We start from the raw sequence: 10,234 nt of genomic DNA on the forward strand, positions 1-10,234 counted from the left end.
CATCTAGTTGCCATACAGACATTACTATCACATAGACTTTCTATAAATGTCAGTAATAACATCATAACCCCAATCCTTTATGCCGATGCCTTTATGCCATTTCCTCACACCAGACACAACTAAGATTTGAATTCCCTATATCATCATTTCCCGCCGTGACTGTTGCAACTCCATCCTATCTGGTCTCATTAGCTGCCGTCTATCTCAATTACAACCCATAATCAATGCCTTTGATAGGAAGATCTTCCTTACACGTCGCTCATCATCTGCTGCACCTCTCTGCCAATCCCTTCACTGACTTCCTTTAGCTGCCAGAATAAAACACAAAATCCTGACCATAACATTCAAGGCTCTCAGAATCACTGCTCCCCTATGTCTCTGACCTTTTCTCCAGATACTCTTCCCCCAGATTCCTTTGTTCTGCTTGTGAAGTCTTTCTCTCCTCCTCTTTTGTTGCCTCCTCACATTCACATCTACAGGACTTCTCCAGAATGGACCCTATCTTGTGGTTCTCTCTGCCTCACTCCACAAAACTATTACCCAGCTTTCAAAGTTTCAAGCTCTCCTTCAGGAATCTTTTGTTCAGGGATGCATACAATGTAAACTTACCTTAGTTCCTCACCTCTTTTGTTATCCCCCTGAATCCCCTTAGTATATAATCTTATAAGCCCGCTGTCTTGTAGGTAAGTGTTTCTCAGCAATGTACCCCCAACAGTCCAGGTTTTCATTATAGCTGATCTGGTACACAGGTAAAGTAATCAGCTGATCAGTAACCATGGTTACTTACCTGTTCTCACTCATCAGCTGATTATTTCCCATGTGCACTAGTTCAGCAATAATGAAAACCTGGTCTGTTGGGGGTAGTTGAGGACCACAGTTGAGAAATAATGCTGTAGATCACTCATGTAAAATTATCTACAACAGTGCAACTCTGAACAGGGCCCTTTACCAATTTGCCTCTTATTAATGCTACCTTTGTATGTTTATAACACTATGGAATCTGTTGGTGCTCTACAAATAATAATAATAATTTAGTATACATCATTTAATGTCAAAAACAGCATTCATGATTATTTGTGTTTATAAATTATTATAAAAATATGGCAAGATCCTGTATAAAATATTATTAAACAAATGTGATTTCATAGTGAATCCCTGCTATTTCACAACAGAAGCAAAAGATGAAAGGTTGGATATGTAGAGCTTTTTATCTTATTGCAACAACACTGTTTTTGTTTATATTGTTATCATTGTGTTTGTTTTCCTTAAGATGTTTTACAGATATGTTGTTAAAGGCATGATGTGTTATAAATAAACACGGATACAGTGTGCAGATGTAAATGTTTTTAATACAATCTGTGGAGCATTCCATTAAAAAAACTGTTATTAAGGACAATATGCTATTTTGTACAGTTCATGAAAACAAAATACATTTTAAGATAATTGCTAAACAGTCTATTTGTGGAATATTAATGTAGCGAACAGGTGTCAGAACATAAAGATAAATGTAAATTTGTCCGGATATTATCTTTGTAATTTATTAGCAATCATGGTAAGTCGATTTCTAAGACTTTCCCGTTTCTGCTTTAAATGAACTTCAACTGATCTGGCTTCCTTCAAAATCTCATTAAATTCCTGTATGTACGATGCATCCACTGCAGATCTTTCACTTAAAAAAAATATAACAATAAATTAAAAACTTCAGTGAAAATGTTGTAGTTCATATTCTGGTGTGTAAAGTGTCTGTGTTAAATATGCAATTAATATAATGATGTCTCAAGCTACATTTACACCCCAGGCTGGAGAATGCGTTTGTGAATAGGTTGTAAAACTAAAGTATTGCTGGATACCTCAGATGATGCTGTATAAAGCTGATTTAGTTGTAATGGAGTCTGTATGATGATACTGTAGGCATGTGAGACAAACCAGCATATAAAATACACTAGGAGCTAGATTACAAGTGGAGCACAATCGAGTTTGGGAGGGTTTCCATAATCGTTTGCACTGATATTGCAAGTGGCGCAAAATTGTGATTTCGCTAGCTCAAGCTTGATTTACGCTAGAATCCTTACCGTGATCTCAGAGCTGTGGTTTATTGTTTTGCAAAATTAAAAAGTTGCTCAAAACACTTTAAGAATAAATTACATAGTACAGTTACACTCATATTGATATGCCTGATAAAACGGTGTTACTGCCGAGAAACGCGTAGTATATTCCATTATATTGCTCATTTTATATGGCACTTGGTTTTATAAGTTTTATACAGTATGCATCATTTAATCAAATAAATGTACTGAGTTTTAAACTTTTAACCTTGCCATTTATGAGCCTGAGCTACCTTATCGGGCTGTGGTTATGTTACAGTAACACAGCGTTCCTGTTGACCAGAATTCAGCAAGCTGGACAGCGGTAAAATATACAGCCTGCCTCTAATAGCACAGTTTGGGTGCTCTCCTGAAACTGTGACTACTGTTCTATTCGCTGTGTGCCTGCTGATACCTTGTGACTACACACAAGGCACTTCTTCTGTTGTTTATATATTGTATACACTCATATTAACACTGTCTAATAAAAATTATTCTAAAACAATATTGCACAAAAAAGTTAAAAGGGCTCAAAGATATGAGATCTCAGGTGTTAAAAAAAAAATCTGCCAAAGGGCTTTTAACATTGAGAAACATACATATACATGCCTAAAGATGAATATGTGTGTATATATATATATATAGTCGTATGCAAAAGATTAGGCACCCCTGACAACTTCCATGATTTTCATTTATAAATAATTGGGTGTTTGGATCAGCAATTTCCTTTTGATCTATCAAATAACTGAAGGACACAGTAATATTTCAGTAGTGAAATTAGGTTTATTGGATTAACAGAAAATGTGCAATATGCATCAAAACGAAATTAGACAGGTGCATAAATTTGGGCACCCCAACAGAAATATTGCATCAATATTTATTAGAGCCTCCTTTAGCAGAAATAACAGCCTCTAGACGCTTCCTATAGCCTGTAATGAGTGTCTGGATTCTGGATAAAGGTATTTTGGACCATTCCTCCTTGCAAAACATCTCCAGTTCAGTTAGGTTTGATGGTTGCCGAGCATGGACAGCCCGCTTCAAATCACCCCACAGATTTTCAATGATATTCAGGTCTGGGGACTGTGATGGCCATTCCAGAACATTGCACTTGTTCCTCTGCATAAATGCCAGAGTAGATTTTGAGCAGTGTTTTGGGTCGTTGTCTTGTTGAAATATCCAGCTCCGACGTAACTTCAACTTTGTGACTGATTCCTCAACATTATTCTCAAGTATCTGCTGATATTGAGTGGAATGCATGCGAGCCTCAACTTTAACAAAACTCCCAGTACCGGCACTGGTCACACAGCCCCACAGCATGATGGAACATTCACCAAATTTTAATGTGGGTAGCAAGTGTTTGTCTTGGAATGCTGTGTTCTTTTGCCGCCATGCATAATGCCTCTTGTTATGACCAAATAATAACTCAATCTTTGTTTCATCAGTCCACAGCACATTCTTCCAAAATGAAGCTAGCTTGTCCAAATGTGCGTTTGCATACCTCACACGACTTTGTTTGTGGCGCTTGTGCATAAAAGGCTTCTACCGTATCACTCTCCCATACAGCTTCTCCTTGCGCAAAGTGCGCTGAATTGTTTAGCGATGCACAGTGACACCATCTGCAGCAAGATGATGTTGTAGGTCTTTGGAAGTGGTCTGTGGGCTGTTTTTGACCTCTCTCACTATTCTTTGCCTTTGCCTCTCCGGTATTTTACTTGGCCTGCCACTTCTGGCCTTAAAAAGAACTGTGCCTGTGGTCTTCCATTTCCTCACTATGTTCCTCACAGTGGATACTGACAGCTTAAATCTCTGCAATAGCTTTTTGTAGCATTCCCCTAAACCATAATGGTGAACAATCTTTGTTTTCAGGTCATTTGAGAGTTGTTTTGAGGCCTCCATGTTGCCATTCTTCAGAGGAGAGTCAAAGAGAACAACAACTTGCAATTGGCCACCTTAAATACCTTTTTTCTCATGATTGAATGCACCTGTCTATGAAGTCCAAGGCTTAATGGGCTCACCAAACCAATTGTGTGTTCCAATTAATCAGTGCTAGGTAGTTACAGGTATGCAAATCAACAAAATGACAAGGGTGCCCAAATTTATGCCCCTGTCTAATTTCATTTTAATGCATATTGCACATTTACTGTTAATCCAATAAACCTCATTTCACTACTGAAATATTACTGTGTCCTTCAGTTATTTGATAGATCAAAATGAAATTGCTGAGCCAAACACACAATTATTTATATTTATATTTCATCAATCCTCCGGTCAGGGTAAAAACAAAGTATAACAATCCAGGTGTGTGAACAGGAGCTCCTCGCAATATATATATATATATACAGCTGTATGTCTATATATGTATACACATGTATTCATGTATTGGTATGTGTATATATGTATTTACAGACATATATACACATATAAAAACATTAATATATACGTACACATATAAAGACATATATATGTGCATTAGAGCATGTAAAAATACATTTATGCAATATTCATATTTAACCCCTTAATGACCAAGGACGTACGCCACACGTCCTAAAAAAAAATACAGTTAATGACAGAGGACGTGTGGCGTACGTCCTTGGTCTGGAAAGCAGCTGGAAGCGATCCTGCTCGCTTCCAGCTGCTTTCCGGTTTTTGCAGTGATGCCTCGATATGGAGGCATCCTGCAATAACCCCCCTTGGCCATCCGATGCAGATAGAGCCACTCTGTGGCCCTCTCTGCACCGGACATCGGTGGCCGGTATCGTTGGTGGGTGGGAGCAAGTCTGGGAGGCGGGTGGGCGGCCATCGATGTGCCGAGTGGAGGGAAGGGGGGCGGGATCGGGGGCGGAACCGTCGGGAGCGCGCACGGGAGCGCGCGCGCGCGCACGGGGGGCGGCGGGCGGGCTCGTGCACAGGGCGGGAGCGGGAGGGAACCACTACACTACAGAAAAATAAAGCTGCTAAAAGTTAAAATAAAACGTTTTAAAAAGTTAGAAATAAACAGCTAAGGGATCTGGAAAGGGTGGGGGGATGGTCTTGGGGGGGGGAGCTACACTACAGAAAAGGGCATTTTTTTTTAAAAAAAAGGCACATTTGTTACTAAACTGGGTACTGGCAGACAGCTGCCAGTACCCAAGATGGCGCCTATTAACGCAGAGGGGGAGGGTTAGAGAGCTGTTTGGTGGGGGATCAGTGAGGTTGGGGACTAAGGGGGATCCTACACAGCAGCATATGTAAATATGCCAAAATGAACCCCAAAAAAAGCCCAAGTATAGCTTTTATTTTAGTACCGGCAGAGTTTCTGCCAGTACTTAAGATGGCGGGGACAATTGTGGGGTGGGGGAGGGAAGAGAGCTGTTTGGGAGGGATCAGGGGGTCTCATGTTTCAGGTGGGAGGCTGAGCTCTACACTAAAGCTAAAATTAACCCTGCAAGCTACATAATTAACCCCTTCCCTGCTAGCCATAATACACGTGTGAAATGCAGCGGCATTTGGCGGCCTTCTAATTACCAAAAAGCAACGCCAAAGCCATATATTGAACAAAGGGGATCCCATAGAAGCATTTACAACCATTTGTGCCATAATTGCACAAGCTGTTTGTAAATGATTTCAGTGAGAAACCTAAAATTATGAAAAATGTAACGTTTTTTTTAATTTGATCGCATTTGGCGGTGAAATGGTGGCATGAAATATACCAAAATTGGCCTAGATCAATACTTGGGGTTGTCTACTACACTACACTAAAGCTAAAAGTATCCCTAAAAGCTCCCTACATGCTCCATAATTAACCCCTTCACTGCTGGGCATAATACACGTGTAGTGCGCAGTGGCATTTAGCAGCCTTCTAATTAATAAAAAGCAACGCCAAAGCCATATATGTCGGCTATTTCTGAACAAAGGGGATCCCAGAGAAGCATTTACAACCATTTAAGCCATAATTGCACAAGCTGTTTGTAAATAATTTCAGTGAGAAACCAAAAGTTTGTGAAAAAAATTAGTAAAAAAGTGAATGATTTTTTGTATTTAATCTCATTTGGCGGTGAAATGGTGGCATGAAATATACCAAAATGGGCCTAGATGAATACTTTGGGATGTCTACTAAAAAAAAATATATACATGTCAATGGATATTCAGAGATTCCTGAAAGATATCAGTGTTCTAATGTAACTAGCGCTAATTTTGAAAAATAATGGTTTGGAACTAGCAAAGTGCTACTTGTACTTATGGCCCTATAACTTACAAAAAAAGCAAAGAACATGTAAACATTGGGTATTTCTAAACTCAGGACAAAATTTAGAAACTATTTAGCATGGGTGTTTTTTGGTGGTTGTAGATGTGTAACAGATTTTGGGGGTCAAAGTTAGAAAAAGTGTGTTTTTTTCAATTTTTTCCTCATATTTTTAATTTTTTTTATAGTAAATTATAAGATATGATGAAAATAATGGTATCTTTAGAAAGTCCATTTAATGGCAAGAAAAACGGTATATAATATGTGTGGGTACAGTAAATGAGTAAGAGGAAAATTACAGCTAAACACAAACACCGCAGAAATGTAAAAATAGCCTTGGTCCCAAACGGACAGAAAATTGAAGAGTGCTGTGGTCATTAAGGGGTTAATAAAGTGTTTAACTATGTATTTACTGTATATATTTTTTAACATTCCAATGTTCTGCACATAGCACCACATGTTCTATGTATTTCTAAATAGATATCCCTATATATACTGTATATATACAGTATATATATATATATATATATATATATATATATATATATATATATATATATATATATATATATATATATATATATATATATATATATATATCTTTTTTTATACCTATATATAATCATCTCTATATATAGGTATAAATATATATTTGTTTACAAAACCATCATATATATGTAGAAATATTTATTTATGAATAAATAGAACAGCTCTGATGTTTTAGGGTGACAGCTATAACCAGCTTGGCACTTCACACCCACAAGGCCTGCTGGCAATGAAAGGCTTTTTTTGAGGAAGTTCTTCTCAGAAGGCTCTGGAGGTGTCACTGTTGTTCATAGATTCATGGCAATTAGTAACAACGTTTATATGCACGGGAAGTTCAGAATTCTCTACGAACCAAGTACTAAACTAAAATGGTTTAAAGAACATTATAGAATTCAACAATTTTTTTAGAATGTGGTATAAAATAATGGAAAATAGAATCTGTACTGGTAAATATTATTTTTTCAACAATTAATAATTACCACATTGTGGTAGTCAAATGGTAAACCATTTTAGATTATTAGAGGCAAAACTATTATTTTAATAGTAAATAAACAGTTACTTGTTTACAAGGTTTCTTAACTCTGGGTGGCCTCTCATTACTCTGTTTTTAATATCGATAGATTTAATGAATGGCAGATTAACTATTATCCATCTGTTATTATTAGTATTGATAACTAATTATTATTGAGGAAACAATGTGCAGTTAGCTGCCTTGTGTGTAGCGTTTATGCACTCCAACCTACAACACATCTGCAACTTAAAGGGACAATCTACTCCAGAATTTTATTGTTTACAAAGATAGATAATCCTTTTATTATTTATTCCCCAGTTTTGCATAACCAACACAGTTATATTAATATACTTGTTACCTCTGTGATTACCTAAGCCTCTGTGTATCTAAGCCTCTGCAGACAGCCCCCTTATTTCAGTTCTTTTGACAGACTTGCATTTTAGCAAATCAGTGTCAACTCATAAATAACTACACGAGTGAGCACAATGTTATCTATTGGGCACATATGAACTAGCACTGTCTATCTGTAAAAAATGTCAAAATGCTTTGAGATAAGAGGTAGCCTTAAGGGCTTAGAAATTAGCATATACGCCTATCTAGGTTTATCTTTCAACAAAGAATACCAAGAAAACAAAGCAATAAAAGTAAATTGGAAAGTTGTTTAAAATTGCATGCCCTATCTGAATCATGAAAGTTTAATTTTGACTAGTACAAACAGAAAGAGAAGCCGTCTGACATTTCCCTTGTTCAGAGGAGAATTGCTTGGTATTTCGGGGCTGGAATGACCTTGTTAGGCGGGATCAGGCTTTTGGAACGTTTTCCTCTGTGAAAAGCACAACTGGGCAAAAAGAAGCTACTCCTAGGTGGTAACCGGGCCATAGAACAAGCCACTGAGCTGCTGTTCGTTCTCTTTCTGTTTGAATTAGACTAGACTGTCCCTTTAAAGCTTTGTTATCTGTCACTGAAGTTACAGCAATCCTTACCTTAATGCTTTGGCATATTTGGCAAAATGAAGGTTTATGTCGTTGCTTATATCTGTTAAGAGAGATATATTTTACACTTTACATGATTTACACTTGATAACACTAAATAAATGATATCTAAACATGTAGATACCTTTCATCAATGTTTCAATGTCAGCATCTTTAGAGCTGTCAGACAAACACGGAGGTGGCCCTGCTGGTGAGGAACACTGAGGATTTTCTGCATTTTTAATCTACAAAGAAAATGAAGTGAAGTCCTAAATAAGATCAATCCTAAACAGTGTAGCATTTTAGTGCATAAAAGGCACTAGGGCCTGATGATCAACAGCTCGCCAGCATAAAGAGAGATCCAGCAAAAACTTTGGGGGCTTTTTTTTTAATCATCTGTCAATCAACTGAGGGCTATAGTGGGCGGAGGAACGCCGCTTATGGTTCTGGCATTAAGATGTAAATATCTAAGAAGATAAGGATAAATTAGTGATCATGAATGAAAGTCTCACTCATTTTTTAAATGATATCCTTTGGCTTGAGCGAGTGCGCTCAAATTTACCTTCACTTTAAGGGACCTTTTAGTACTGATGAGGCTTCTTAGATAATCTCACCAGAGAGCAGATCTTTCGATCATCAGGCCCATAGAGTCTACGCTTGTAAAAATGTATAGGATAAACAACGCATTAATACTAAAAAAAAAACTACTCTTTATAAACGTTACCTCTATTTCCTTTTTACGTTTTAGTGCTTTATTTTCATCAGACATCGACGACTTGCTCGCCATTCTCACCCTTAAGAAAATGAAAAATAAAAAAGGAAAGAGAGGCATTGCTTTAATTCAGTTTTTTACCTTTATTTTATTGTTGTAAACACAAATTGAATAGATTTTAATGTTAACTGTAATAGTAATAGACGAGTGAAAACAATCTTTTTTTATTTTTATTTATAAGATATTGGGCAAGAAGGTACAACCTTATGTCTGACTGGTTTACTGTTCTATTCCCCATATTTCCGTACGGTATAAAAAAATGAACAGCTGCCACAAAATAGTACCTGAAATTCATCAATACTGACCATGCAAGCACGTCTAAAGGATCTACTGGTTAAGATCTTAAAGGGACATGAAACCACAACATTTTCTTTCACAATTTAGATTGTGCATCTAATTTTAAACAACTTTCAAATTTACTTCTACTATCAGATTTCTTGTTCTCTTGGTATCCTTTGTTTAAAAATCAGGAATGTAAGCTTAGGAGCATGTTTGTGTCTGTAGCACTACATGGCAGCAGTTTTGCAAGAATGTTCCACATTAGCAAGAGCACTAGATGGCAGCACAATTTCCGGTCATATAGTGCTACAGACATGTGCACGCTCCTATCTAGATATCTCTTCAATAAAAAATAGCAGGAGAATGAAGCACATTTGATAATAGAATAAATAGGAAAAAAAATTCAAAATTGTATCAGTGTTCTCCCCAGAACCTTTTTAGCGGGTGCACCACCCGGCTGATTTTACTGACTTAAGTTTAAGCCAATATGAAACGAAAATTAGCAATTATTAAAAATGTTCAATAATTTGCACAAATTATCATTAGCCCCTTCACCCAATCCAACATATATATACGTTGTGCGGTACTTTGGCTATCATACCACACAGCGTATATACATGTCGTTGCTTCAGGATGCTCCAGCACTCTCAGCTGTTAAGTTACGAAGCTTCAAGCATCTACTGCATATGGAGCCGGAGTACGATTGGTCCATATGAGGGCAGATGCCTGAACGTTACAGACGGTAACACTGTGTGTGTCACCGTCTGTAACGATCTTCTGCTGGAGCCAGCGGGAGGTGTGGGCGGGAGTCGGGTGGTGGGTGGGCGGCCCAGCAGGGGAGGCAGCAGG

General features: G+C 37.5%; 1 protein-coding gene across 1 annotated transcript; it reads right to left on the minus strand.

Moving 5' to 3' along the window:
• Positions 1–1,524: 1,524 nt before the first annotated feature.
• Positions 1,525–9,121, minus strand: LOC128638793 (testis-expressed protein 12-like). Its single transcript, XM_053690927.1, has 4 exons — positions 9,059–9,121; positions 8,480–8,579; positions 8,347–8,398; positions 1,525–1,669 (listed from the first exon to the last, which is right to left on the minus strand). The coding sequence occupies exons 1-4, from the start codon at positions 9,119–9,121 to the stop codon at positions 1,525–1,527; spliced, it is 360 nt and encodes a 119-aa protein (XP_053546902.1).
• Between the last annotated feature and the right edge of the window lie 1,113 nt (positions 9,122–10,234).

The sequence above is a fragment of the Bombina bombina genome, chromosome 8, assembly GCF_027579735.1.
Source record: "Bombina bombina isolate aBomBom1 chromosome 8, aBomBom1.pri, whole genome shotgun sequence".
NCBI classification, from domain to species: Eukaryota; Metazoa; Chordata; class Amphibia; order Anura; family Bombinatoridae; genus Bombina; species Bombina bombina.